This window comes from Oncorhynchus keta, chromosome 25, assembly GCF_023373465.1.
Source record: "Oncorhynchus keta strain PuntledgeMale-10-30-2019 chromosome 25, Oket_V2, whole genome shotgun sequence".
Taxonomy (NCBI): Eukaryota; Metazoa; Chordata; class Actinopteri; order Salmoniformes; family Salmonidae; genus Oncorhynchus; species Oncorhynchus keta.
This window is the reverse complement of record NC_068445.1, coordinates 20,979,684-20,993,297: the sequence shown is the minus strand read 5'-3', so window position 1 is coordinate 20,993,297 and position 13,614 is coordinate 20,979,684. Positions and strand designations below refer to the sequence as shown.

The following is a 13,614-nucleotide window of genomic DNA, read 5'->3' as shown; positions in this document are numbered from 1 at the left end:
AGCCAAGTGACTTGGTGTATAGCGAGAATAGGAGAGGGCCTAGAACAGAGCCCTGGGGGACACCAGTGGTGAGAGCGCGTGGTGAGGAGAAAGATTCTCGCCACGCCACCTGGTAGGAGCGACCTGTCAGGTAGGACGCAATCCAAGCGTGGGCCGCGCCGGAGATGCCCAACTCGGAGAGGGTGGAGAGGAGGATCTGATGGTTCACAGTATCGAAGGCAGCCGATAGGTCTAGAAGGATGAGAGCAGAGGAGAGAGAGTTAGCTTTAGCAGTGCGGAGCGCCTCCGTGATACAGAGAAGAGCAGTCTCAGTTGAATGCCTAGTCTTGAAACCTGACTGATTTGGATCAAGAAGGTCATTCTGAGAGAGATAGCGGGAGAGCTGACCAAGGACGGCACGTTCAAGAGTTTTGGAGAGAAAAGAAAGAAGGGATACTGGTCTGTAGTTGTTGACATCGGAGGGATCGAGTGTAGGTTTTTTCAGAATGGGTGCAACTCTCGCTCTCTTGAAGACGGAAGGGACGTAGCCAGCGGTCAGGGATAAGTTGATGAGCGAGGCGAGGTAAGGGAGAAGGTCTCCGGAAATGGTCTGGAGAAGAGAGGAGGGGATAGGGTCGAGCGGGCAGGTTGTTGGGCGGCCGGCCGTCACGACGCGAGATTTCATCTGGAGAGAGAGGGGAGAAAGAGGTCAGAGCACAGGGTAGGGCAGTGTGAGCAGAACCAGCGGTGTCGTTTGACTTAGCAAACGAGGATCGGATGTCGTCGACCTTCTTTTCAAAATGGTTGACGAAGTCATCTGCAGAGAGGGAGGAGGGGGAGGGGGAGGAGGATTCAGGAGGGAGGAGAAGGTGGCAAAGAGCTTCCTAGGGTTAGAGGCAGATGCTTGGAATTTAGAGTGGTAGAAAGTGGCTTTAGCAGCAGAGACAGAGGAGGAAAATGTAGAGAGGAGGGAGTGAAAGGATGCCAGGTCCGCAGGGAGGCGAGTTTTCCTCCATTTCCGCTCGGCTGCCCGGAGCCCTGTTCTGTGAGCTCGCAATGAGTCGTCGAGCCACGGAGGCGGGAGGAGGACCGAGCCGGCCTGGAAGATAGGGGACATAGAGAGTCAAAGGATGCAGAAAGGGAGAGAGGAGGGTTGAGGAGGCAGAATCAGGAGATAGGTTGGAGAAGGTTTGAGCAGATGGAAGAGGAGAGAGTAGCGGGGGAGAGAGAGCGAAGGTTGGGACGGCGCGATACCATCCGAGTAGGGGCAGTGTGGGAAGTGTTGGATGAGAGCGAGAGGGAAAAGGATACAAGGTAGTGGTCGGAGACTTGGAGGGGAGTTGCAATGAGGTTAGTGGAAGAACAGCATCTAGTAAAGATGAGGTCGAGCGTATTGCCTGCCTTGTGAGTAGGGGGAAGGTGAGAGGGTGAGGTCAAAAGAGGAGAGGAGTGGAAAGAAGGAGGCAGAGAGGAATGAGTCAAAGGTAGACGTGGGGAGGTTAAAGTCGCCCAGAACTGTGAGAGGTGAGCCGTCCTCGGGAAAGGAGCTTATCAAGGCATCAAGCTCATTGATGAACTCTCCGAGGAACCTGGAGGGCGATAAATGATAAGGATGTTAAGCTTGAAAGGGCTGGTAACTGTGACAGCATGGAATTCAAAGGAGGCGATAGACAGATGGGTAAGGGGAGAAAGAGAGAATGACCACTTGGGAGAGATGAGGATCCCGGTGCCACCACCCCGCTGACCAGAAGCTCTCGGGGTGTGCGAGAACACGTGGGCGGACGAAGAGAGAGCAGTAGGAGTGGCAGTGTTATCTGTGGTGATCCATGTTTCCGTCAGTGCCAAGAAGTCGAGGGACTGGAGGGAGGCATAGGCTGAGATGAACTCTGCCTTGTTGGCCGCAGATCGGCAGTTCTAGAGGCTACCGGAGTCCTGGAACTCCACGTGGGTCGTGCTGGGACCACCAGATTAGGGTGGCCGCGGCCACGCGGTGTGGAGCGTTTGTATGGTCTGTGCAGAGAGGAGAGAACAGGGATAGACAGACACATAGTTGACAGGCTACAGAAGAGGCTACGCTAATGCAAGGAGATTGGAATGACAAGTGGACTACACGTCTCGAATGTTCAGAAAGTTAAGCTTACGTAGCAAGAATCTTATTGACTAAAATGATTAAAATGATACAGTACTGCTGAAGTAGGCTAGCTGGCAGTGGCTGCGTTGTTGACTTTGTAGGCTAGCTGGCAGTGGCTGCGTTGTTGACACTACACTAATCAAGTCGTTCCGTTGAGTGTAATAGTTTCTACAGTGCTGCTATTCGGGGGCTAGCTGGCTAGCTAGCAGTGTTGATTACGTTACGTTGCGTTAAAAGAACGACAATAGCTGGCTAGCTAACCTAGAAAATCGCTCTAGACTACACAATTATCTTTGATACACAGACGGCTATGTAGCTAGCTACGATCAAACAAATCAAACCGTTGTGCTGTAATGAAATGAAATGAAAATGTGATACTACCTGTGGAGCGAAGCGGAATGCGACCGGGTTGTTGAGTGCGGAAGTTCTATTCAGTAGACGTTGGCTAGCTGTTGGCTAGCTAGCAGTGTCTCCTACGTTAAGGACGACAAATAGTTGGCTAGCTAACCTCGGTAAATTAAGATAATCACTCTAAGACTACACGCTCTAAACTACACAATTATCTTGGATACGAAGACAGCAAAGACAACTATGTAGCTAGCTAACACTACACTAATCAAGTCATTCAGTTGAGTGTAATAGTTTCTAAAGTGCTGCTATTCGGTAGACGGTGGACGTTTGCTAGCTGGCTAGCTGCTGGGCAGATAGCAGTGTAGACTACGTTAGGACGACGAAATACGAAGTTGCAATAGAAGTGCTGACTGTTTCACTTTGTTGTCCTCTTTCTTTTCCTTTTTCTTCTGTCCTTCTTTTGTCCTTATTTTGTCTTCCTTTCTTCTGTTAACTAGATATTTTTTGTTGTTATTCTTTGTAAGCTAGCTAGCTTCTTCCAGGAGAGTCCCTAGCAACTGCTTAGCAACAAGTAAACAATTCTGCTAGCAATTCAGCTAGCTAAGATAACTGTACAATTTTATGAAAAATAGTTAATTTTTCAAAAGCCTGTCAATACCCCATAATGACAAAGCGAAAAGATTTGTAGAACATTTTAAAGTATTGCAAATAAACAAAGCCTTATTTAGATAAGTACTCTGACCCATTGGTATGGAACTTGAAATTGGGATCAGGTTTGTCCTGTTTCCATTGATTATACTTGGTGTTTCTACAAATTGATTGGAGTCCCACCTGTGGTAAATTGGACATGATTTGAGAAAGCACACACCTGTCTGTATAAGGTCCCATCTTTGACAGCAAAAACCAAGCCGTTAGGTCAAAGGAATTGTCCGTAGACCTCAGACAGGAGGATTGTGTCGAGGCACAGGTCTGGGGAAGGGTACCAAAAAATGTCTGCAGCATTTAAGGTCCCCAAGAACACAGTGGCCTCCATTGTTCTTAAATGGAAGAAGTTTGGAACCACAAAAAGAGCTGGCAACCCAGCCAAACTGAGCAATCGGGGGAGAAGTGCCTTGGTCAGGGAGGTGACCAAGAACCTGATGGTCAATGACAGAGCGCCAGAGTTCTTCTGTGGAGATGATTGTCCTTCTGGAAGGTTCTCCCATCTCTGCAGCACTCCACCAATCAGGCCTTTATGGTAGAGTGGCCAGATGCAAGCCACTCCTCAGTAAAAGGCACATGACAGCCCACTTGGAGTTTGCCAAAAGCCACCTAAAGGACTCAGACCATGAGAAACATGATTCTCTGGTCTGATGAAACCAAGATTGAACTCTGGCCTGAATGCCAAGTGTTACATCTGGAGGAAACCTGGCACCATCCCTACGGTGAAGGCAGCATCATTCTGTGGGGATGTTTTTCAGAGGCAGGGACTGGGAGACTAGCCAGGATCGAGGGAAAGATGAACAGAAAAAAGTACAGAGACATCTTTGATTAAAACCTGCTCCAGAGTGCTCAGGACCTTAGACTGGACAACGACCCTAAGCACACAGCCAAGACAAAGCAGGAGTGGCTTCGGGACAAGTCTCAATGTCCTTAAGTGGGCCAGCCTGAGTCCGGACTTCAACCTGATCGAACATCTCTGGAGAGACCTGAAAATAGAAGTGCAGCGACGCTCCCCATCCAACCTGACCGCTTGAGAGGATTTGCAGAGAAGAATAGGAGAAACTCCCCAAATACATGTACGCCCAGCTTGTAAATTCATACAAGAGGACTCGAGGCTGTAATCACTGCCAAAGGTGTTTCAACAAAGTACAGAGTAAAGGGTCTGAATACTTATGACATCTAAAATTAACATTTTAAAAATGTATACATTCCCAAACATTTCTAAATATTTTTGCTTTGTCATTATGGGGTATTGTGTGTAGATTGAGGGAAAACTATTTACACATTGTTACATTAGCCTCATTTTTAACAATGTGGTAAAAGTTGAGGTCTGACTACTTCCCGAATTAACTGTATAATGACTAGTGAATGAAGAGGTACTTGGTCAAAAATGACTGAACTAAATAGTACATTTGCTGGTGAGAATAGACATCGACTGCCTTCAGGCTTTTTTACAGAATTGCGATGACGTCTTTGCAAGTTATTTTCGTTGTTTGAGAAACCTCTCAATCATATCAAGAGGCAATGGATGTTATTGACCAGATGTCAGCCTCCCCTGGCTGTGACTTATACCACATTTCTTAATGCATCTGTTCAACATATGTCCAGACATTTTCAGAGCACTTTTGATCATCACTCTTCACTTCCCAATGAGAATGAATTGAGCTTTGTTTAAATTTAACAGTTGGGTCTGCTTTTATAATCCAGTCTGTTTGTATACCTGTAATCACTTTTGACATCACAGGCAGGGTGCATTCATTGTACTTTGTTGTACGGTGTCCTGGTTATCAAATGAAATATGAACGCTCTAAATGCTCCAGCCCTAACTTCTCAAATGTCTCATTTCCAATTAAAGAGCGAAGCCCAGTGTTTTGTGTGCGGGTGAAGTCCGGTCACAGCTGATGAGAGTTCTCTCTGATGACTGGGAGCCAGTTGCTCATGCTGGGGAACTGAGCACAGTGTGAGTTGTCTGTGTCACAGAAAAGCTGATTCATCCCAGCCCAGAAAATGATGTCATCCCACCAGTCTCTTTCTTTCTCCCTCCCTCCACCACCCTCTCTCTCTTAAAGAAACAACTGTATTTTTCAAATCAAAACAAAGCCCTCCTTTTTCCATACTGAAATTCAAATCATCACATAACAGCAGAGCAGCATGTGCAGAGACAAGAATGGTGCAGCTGTTGTTTCAGACAGTGCTTGTCTGGCTCTGCCTGTGAACTGGAAAAGCAGTGGGAATCCAAAATGAAGTTTGAAAATAAACAGGCTAGGTATCAAAGTGTAACTACTCGGCTTATTTCATATTGACACAGAGCGACCAATACTATAGGTCTTCTATATTGAGATGCAACTTGGGAAGGAACTTTTTTCCCCTGCCCTGACACTTTGTCTGATGGATGTGTATGTGGATACCTGCTCGACAAACATCTCATTCCAAAATTATGGGTATTATTATGGAGGTTACTTACTGCTATAATAGCTTCCACTCTTCTGGGAGGCTTGCCACGAGATGTTGGAACATTGCTGCAGGAACTTGCTTCCATTCAGCCACAAGCATTAATCGAGGTCGGGCACTGATGTTGGTTGATTAGGCCTGGTTCGCAGTCGGCGTTCCAATTCATCCCAAAAGTGCTCAATGGGGTTGAGGTCAAGGCTCTGTGCAGGCCAGTCAAGTTCTTCCACACCAATCTCGATAAACCATTTCTATATGGATCTCGCTTTGTGCACAAGGGCATTGTCAAACTATTGCCACAAAGTTGGAAGCACAGAATTATCTAGAATGTCATTGTATGCTGTAGTGTTATTTCCCTTCACTGGAACGAAGGGGCCTAGACCAAACCATGAAAAACAGCCCCAGACCATTATTCCTCCTCCACCAAACTTTACAGTTGGCACTATGCATTGGGGCAGGTAGTGGTGTTCTCGCATCTCCCAAACACAAATTACTCCGTCGGACTCCGAGATGGTGAAGCGTGATTCATCACTCCAGAGAATGAGTTTCCACTGCTCCGGAGTCCAATGACGACAAGCTTTACACCACTTCAGCCAATGCTTGGCATTGCGCATGGTGATCTTAGGCTTGTGTGTGGCTGCTTGGCCATGGAAACCCATTTCATGAAGCTCCCGAAGAACAGTTATTGTGCTGATGTTGCTTCCAGAGGCAGTTTTGAACTCGGTAGTGAGTGTTGCAACCGAGGACAGACGATTTTTACGCACTCGGTGGCCCCGTTCTGTGAACTTATGTGGCCTACCACGTCGAGGCTGAGCTGTTGTTTCTAGAGATTTCAACTTCGCAATAAAACCACTTACAGTTGACAGGGGGAGCTCTAGCATGGCAGAAATTTGATGACCTGACTTGAGGGAAAGGTGACATCCTATGACTGTGCCACTTGAAAGTCACTGAGCTCTTCAGTAAGGCCATTCAACTGCCAATGTTTGTCTATAGAGATTTCATGGCTGTGTGCTCGATTTTATACACTTGTCAGCAAAGGGTGTGTTTAAAATAGCCGAATCCACTCATTTGTGTGTGTGTGTGTGTGTGTGTGTGTGTGTGTGTGTGTGTGTGTGTGTGTGTGTGTGTGTGTGTGTGTGTGTGTGTGTGTGTGTGTGTGTGTGTGTGTGTGTGTGTGTGTGTGTGTGTGTGTGTGTGTGTGTGTGTGTGTGTGTGTGTGTGTGTGATAGATATATATCTCACTGATTTCCCCAGAATGCTTAATGCACATGCTCATCTGAGGGACGGATTACATCACTGAGAGAGATGACTTCCCTTATACTGCTTTCTCCTCCTCACCCGGTTTTACATTCAGCTTTCAATTCTACATAATGAACCACAGCTAAAGTAATTAGCCCAACACAATCTGCCTAAATAGAATTACTTTCGCCTCCCGCCAAAGATATCTAAGGCACAGCCAAACTAATGTGGAGTTAGTGTGTTGATAATCTTTGAAGGCTACACTGTAGACTTTTCTTGGTCGTTACATTGTAATATTAATTTCTGCTTCCTTTGGAGTAATCTGGATACTAATTTGGACCAATTTGTCCTGTAGTAAAATGGGCATGCCTGAATTTGATGCAGTCTTCGGACGTAAGGCTGCCTGATGACCTGCTAATGTTTCCTTGGCAGGTTTTGTCTGCCTTTTCAAGCCGGGGGAAATAGACTCGCCTCCCTCTTTTTTTTCTTGCCCCGTGTCCTGGTGCTGAAAGTGATTTGGTGTTTTAGCAATGACATAAACAAGTGTAAGGACAGATGGTGTCTTTTTTTTAAACGACTAGGGTGTCATTAATTCTACACTTTTGAACTCGTTCAAAGTGTAGGCAATATTACAGCTCTTGTTCTGGGGGATGGTTTCGATTTGTTTCTTTCGACAAACGTCGTCCTTGACAAAATGTAGACAGGTCAAAGGTATGTAAAGAATGAAAATGTTTTTTATGAGAATGAAGTTGTATAATTTAGTAAATCTTGGTCATGTACATTAACCACACAGTGAGGTCATTGCGTCATTTGAAATATTGTCAAGATAGTATAATGATGGTATTTTCTTTGACGGCTTATGATGTGCATTTAAAGACGGTGGTCGCTTACCCATGGTCCGTTAATTCTCGATGTCATGTTTTTTCTCACCATGTGAACACTTATGTTCTTTAATCTTCTTATGATAGCTGTAGCCTAATGTAAACATGCGTTCCACCCTTTTATCAGTACACTGACTTCACGAGCTGATATGACATTATTATAGGCTACAGCAGATAATAATGTAGGCCTTTGTAGCCTAACAACATACTTGATCTTAAATGCCCACAGCTCATGTGCCATATCCAACGTATTAATGCGCATCTGCATGGTACAGTGTGACAGGTTGTCAATTGTCAACTCTGCAATTGAAGGCTATATCCTACGCAATAGGTGTGTTTCGTTCAAAAATAATGGCTACCGTTTTTCAGTGGTATAAACCCTAGGCTATGCTATATTATTGTCAAGCGGTGGATACAGGGTTAAGTTTTCCCCCTTCTACCGGCGCTTATCCCTCATAATGGGATATGCCACTGAATCGCTCTGCCTGTCTCTTGTCTAAGCTAGAGCCGGTCAGCATGCTTATAGCAGGAGGCGGTGCAATATGGGCCGAGCAATTAATGAGCGGGGGACGATGTTACTCGGCAAGGGAACTGTGAAGCCCGCCACTGGTCAGTGTGGAGTCTTTATATTGAGGGAGACTGCGAAGAAGTGATTTGGACCATCCAGGCAAACCAGCAACACGACTATCGCAACGCATTGTATATTCACCGGGGTAGGATCTAGGGCACCGGGAAGCTTTATGCATTGGGTGTGTATCCATCTGTAGCTAACCATACCGGTTTCTCTCTCTCCCGCAGTTGGAGTTCGGTGAGAAATAGCGATGCTATCATTATAGGAAACTGATATAACGCAGACATCCGGAAACGCATCCACGCGCCACGGTTTTCTAGCATGATGTCAATATGCTTTAACAATACAAAGGATTCATTCAAGGACCTCGATTGAGATGCCGTATATGCGCGTTTGTCATGGGTGCGTCGACGCGGTTAATTTGCTCTGCTCCATACGGTTTTGGACTGTGTTTATGGAATGATCCAATCTGGAATGATTAAATAGCCTGCATTGATACATATTCCGACAATATGGCTGATCAGAGTAACATCCAGTCGGCTGCTTCCAAAAGCATCCGGCCATTCAAGTCCAGCGAGGAATACCTGTATGCCATGAAAGAGGACTTGGCCGAGTGGTTTAACACGCTGTATGAACTGGATATAACGGCGGACACCTTTATGGAAGGGCTGGAGACTGGCTGTGCCCTCTGTCGGCATGCCAACAACGTGAATCGCGCAGCGCTGGACTTTCAACTGGAGTACCCAGAGGCTGCACAGTCATTGAGGATGCCAACCAAGGATGTGGTCGTTCAGTCAAGAAACGTGGTTCCTGGCTCGTTTTTGGCTCGGGACAACGTGTCCAATTTCATCGGCTGGTGTCGTCAGGAACTGTGGATCAAGGATGTTCTCATGTTCGAGACCAACGACATAGTGGAGAAATGCAACGAGAAGAACTTTGTGCTGTGCCTGCTGGAGGTGGCGAGGCGTGGCGCCAAGTTCGGCATGCTGGCCCCGATGCTGATCCAGCTGGAGGAGGAGATCGAGGAGGAGATCCGGGACCAGGAGAACCTGGGGGAGCCCAGCCCAAGCCTGCTTCCAATAAGCAGGGCTTTTGTTCGGAAAGAGAGTGTGGTGGATGAACCCGAGCCTGCCCCCTATGCACATTGGCAACAGAAACAGAGGGTGCTGTGTGACATGAGAAACTTAGATGAGTTGGTAAGTAACACCTCTCAGGTGTATTGTTTCACTGATATACCTACAATTGAGTTTGGGAAAAGGAAAGGAAAAATGACTGCACAGAATGCCCTCCTATTACATTTCCATAACTGTTTAGTATGCCTAGCTGTTAAGAGCATTGGGCCAGTAACCGAAAGGTCGCTGGTTCAAATCCCTGAGCTGACTAGGGGAACAATCTGACATGCACTTGAGCAAGGCACTTAACCCTAATTGATCCTTTAAGTCACTCTTGATAAGTGTCTGCTAAATTACTAAAATTTCAAATGTAGGATGCAGACCGTTCTTAAATACACTGCTCAAAAAAAACAAAGGGAACACTTAAACAACACAATGTAACTCCAAGTCAATCACACTTCTGTGAAATCAAACTGTCCACTTAGGAACCAACACTGATTGACAATACATTTCACATGCTGTTGTGCAAATGGAATAGACAACAGGTGGAAATTATAGGCAATTAGCAAGACACTCCCAATAAAGGAGTGGTTCTGCAAGTGGTGACCACAGACCACTTCTCAGTTCCTATGCTTCCTGGCTGATGCTTTGGTCACTTTTGAATGCTGGCGGTGCTTTCACTCTAGTGGTAGCATGAGACGGAGTCTACAACCCACACAAGTGGCTCAGGTAGTGCAGCTCGTCCAGGATGGCACATCAATGCGAGCTGTAGCAAGAAGGTTTGCTGTGTCTGTCAGCGTAGTCCAGAGGATGGAGGCGCTACCAGGAGACAGGCCAGTACATCAGGAGACGTGGAGGAGGCCGTAGGAGGGCAACAACCAGGCAGCAGGACCGCTACGTCCGCCTTTGTGCAAGGAGGAGCAGGAGGAGCACTGCCAGAGCCCTGCAAAATGACCTCCAGCAGGCCACAAATGTGCATGTGTGTGCTAAAACGGTCAGAAACAGACTCCATGAGGGTGGTATGAGGGCCCGACGTCCACAGGTGGGGGTTGTGCTTACAGCCCAACACCGTGCAGGACGTTTGGCATTTACCAGAGAACACAAAGATTGGCAAATTCGCCACTGGCGCCCTGTGCTCTTCACAGATGAAAGCAGGTTCACACTGAGCACATGTGACAGAGTCTGGAGACGCCGTGGAGAACGTTATGCTGCCTGCAACATCCTCCAGCATGACCGGTTTGGCGGTGGGTCAGTCATGGTGTGGGGTGGCATTTCTTTGTGGGGCAGCACAGCCCTCCATGTGCTCGCCAGAGGTAGCCTGACTGCCATTAGGTACCGAGATGAGATCCTCAGAGCCCTTGTGAGAACATATGCTGGTGCGGTTGGCCCTTAGTTCTTCCTAATGCAAGACAATGCTAGACCTCATGTGGCTGGAGTGTGTCAGCAGTTCCTGCAAGAGGAAGGCATTGATGCTATGGACTGGCCCGCCCGTTCCCCAGACCTGAATCCAATTGAGCACATCTGTGACATCATGTCGAGGTCTGGAAGGCAACACATACTACTGAGCCTCATTTTGACTTGTTTTAGGGACATTACATCAAAGTTGGATCAGCCTGTAGTGTGGTTTTCCACTTTAATTTTGAGTGTGACTCCAAATCCAGACCGCCATGGGTTGATACATTTGATTTCCATTGATCATTTTTGTGTGCTTTTGTTGTCAGCACATTCAACTATGTAAAGAAAAAAGTATTTCATAAGAATATTTCATTAATTCAGATCTAGGATGTGTTATTTTAGTGTTCCCTTTATTTTTTTGAGTAGTGTAAATTCTCCCATATTGAACAAAAATAACAATTTATCAAATTTCCTAAAACAACACATCCCCAGCCCTTGTCCAAGAGAAAAACACATTCAATGTTGTTTCATGGTGCAAAAGCAACCCATGGAACAGTTGAATGCAGTCCTGACCTATAGGAATGCTCTCCTAGAGTTAAAAACATTACTGTGCCAGAAGTGAGGTCCCTTTCGTAAAAACTAATCTCCCTGATATGTTGACTCCCTGCTCTCCTGTGTGTGTTTAGAGTGCATGCTGCCTTACTGTGTGTTTGCCTCCTAATCCACACATTCTCTCACACACAGACTCTAAAAGGCTGTAGGTAGGTAGCTGGTGACATTTTAAGGATTCCTCTAGGGAAATGTCACTTCAGCCCTGCCCCTATGAGGTGGTTGGCAATCAGGGGAGCTACTGCCCCTTCTTATTTGTTCATGTGCTTCTTATTTGTTCATGTGGAACAGTGCAGCTGTATGGTAAGTATTATGGTAGCTGGACACATTCTGACAGTGTTATACACAATCTATTATCCCTTTATAACTTGATGCTTCCATTTGCATGCAGATGGGGTGTAGTGTGTTCCCCCTGGGCAGTCTTATACACCTCAACATCCAGTCCCACTGTGTGTGTGAGCATGAGAGAGGCATTGTTAGAGACAGAGAAACTAGCAGGCAGACAGGGGTTAGCTGCTGGAACGCGTGCTTAGGTTACGAGTGGAGAGGAATTCATATTTTGGTGCAGATGAGCAGAGTGAGGACAATGCCATCCTTTCACACCACAGATAGGAGGGGGAGGTAGACAGAGAGAGGGAGAGCCAGTCAGCAGTCAATACTCATGCCCACTTGGCCCTCTGTAGTCCTTCTCACATGGCCAAGCACTAATTGCTTGATCACAACCATGAACACTTGCTTCTGAGGGCGTACAGAGAGAGGTACTATGCACCCAACCCCTGACCTAGTACTAGTGCCCACATACACTCACTACCATAACTGGATACGCTGATATTACTATTACAAACTTTAATCTTGGTTGACTGCTGATGTTCCTATGAGAATGTGTGAGGGCAAGGGGGTGAGACATGGTGTCTTACCTCATCACCCACCCACACCACTAAGGGATAGTGAGGGGACACAGCAAGTCAAGTGCATGTCCTTTTTCTAAGGGGTAGTATGACTCACTGAGTGAACTTCCTACGATTCAGCGACCCTGAAAGCCTCTCTCTGTCTACCTGAATAAAGTGCCGGGATGCTGGAGGAAAACTGCCTGCATCAGCAACATGAGGCTCTCACAGTAAGAAACCAGGAGGGCACAGAAATGGGAACACACCAAAGCAGCATTATTGTGGTCCTTCTGTAGCTCAGTTGGTAGAGCATGGCGCTTGTAACGCCAGGGTAGTGGGTTCGATTCCCGGGGCCACCCATACGTAGAATGTATGCACACATGACTGTAAGTCGCTTTGGATAAAAGCGTCTGCTAAATGGCATATATATATATATATATATATTATATATTAGTTACAGTCCTGCATAGTACAAGAATATAGCATTACTATACTGCACTGTGTTCCTGTAAATGTGCTAAAGCATCCTGTTCCAGTTAATGCAGCTCTTTGAAATCCCTTTTGGTCTATAGATCTGCTCATACAGTATTTGATTTCTCTTTTGGAACTGACCTTGTCTGGATCATAGTGGCATTGAGGCAGGCCAGTCAATGCTGGCCCATATCTGGACTAAATGGACCAGCAGTAAATTACCTGAAATCCTACTTTTGTACAACTGGAGGGGTTTTGATCCAATAACAGTCAACAAAGCCAGCCACTGAATATCCACTAACCCGCAAGGCATTATGGGTCATCCACAACCTTAGTCACCGGTATTCTCTGCATTGCACTTGCCTCGGCCTTCCCATACTATTGTATTTCCAATATAGATGCTTCCCAGGAGATTGGTCTCTGTGTAATTACTGTAAACGTCATGAGAGCTAGATGGGGAGGGAGAGAAAGTAAGTTGAAGGGCTTAGTGATATTATCATTGGTCCACAGCTGTGTCACCAGCCGTGTTTCCAGTTTGCAGAGCAGTCCGTCATGCAGCCACGGCTGTTTTCTTGTATTGTGCTGGCCTTGTGGCGTGTCAGGAGGTTGGCCCTCTCTCTCGCAAGTCTTTTATTTTGAATAAAGGGAATTTTCATTTAAAGCTCTAAGCCCCTGGGTTTGAATCGTGTCTTTTGGCAAATCAGGTCACTAGTTACCACAGCCACAAAATAAAAAATGTCTATTGTAAAAATTCATTAAAACAAAAATGATAATTGTAGAAAAACCAGGTTAGGGTTAGGCATAAGGATATAGGTGTGGTTAGGTTTAAAATCAGATT

The 13,614-nt window shown here is 46.2% G+C and overlaps 1 protein-coding gene across 2 annotated transcripts in view; it reads left to right on the top strand.

Moving 5' to 3' along the window:
* The first annotated feature begins 7,138 nt into the window (after positions 1-7,138).
* Positions 7,139-13,614, top strand: part of LOC118358393 (GAS2-like protein 1) — a 48,062-nt gene continuing 41,586 nt past the window's right edge. The window contains exons 1-2 of one of the 2 annotated variants that reach the window (XM_035736176.2): positions 7,139-7,561; positions 8,530-9,498. In XM_035736176.2, the coding sequence (XP_035592069.2) occupies positions 8,815-9,498 (684 nt within the window). In that variant the 5' untranslated portion in view covers positions 7,139-7,561; positions 8,530-8,814. Of the gene's footprint in view, positions 7,562-8,212; positions 9,499-13,614 lie in introns of those variants that run through there. The other variant, XM_052478856.1, reaches the window with a different exon arrangement.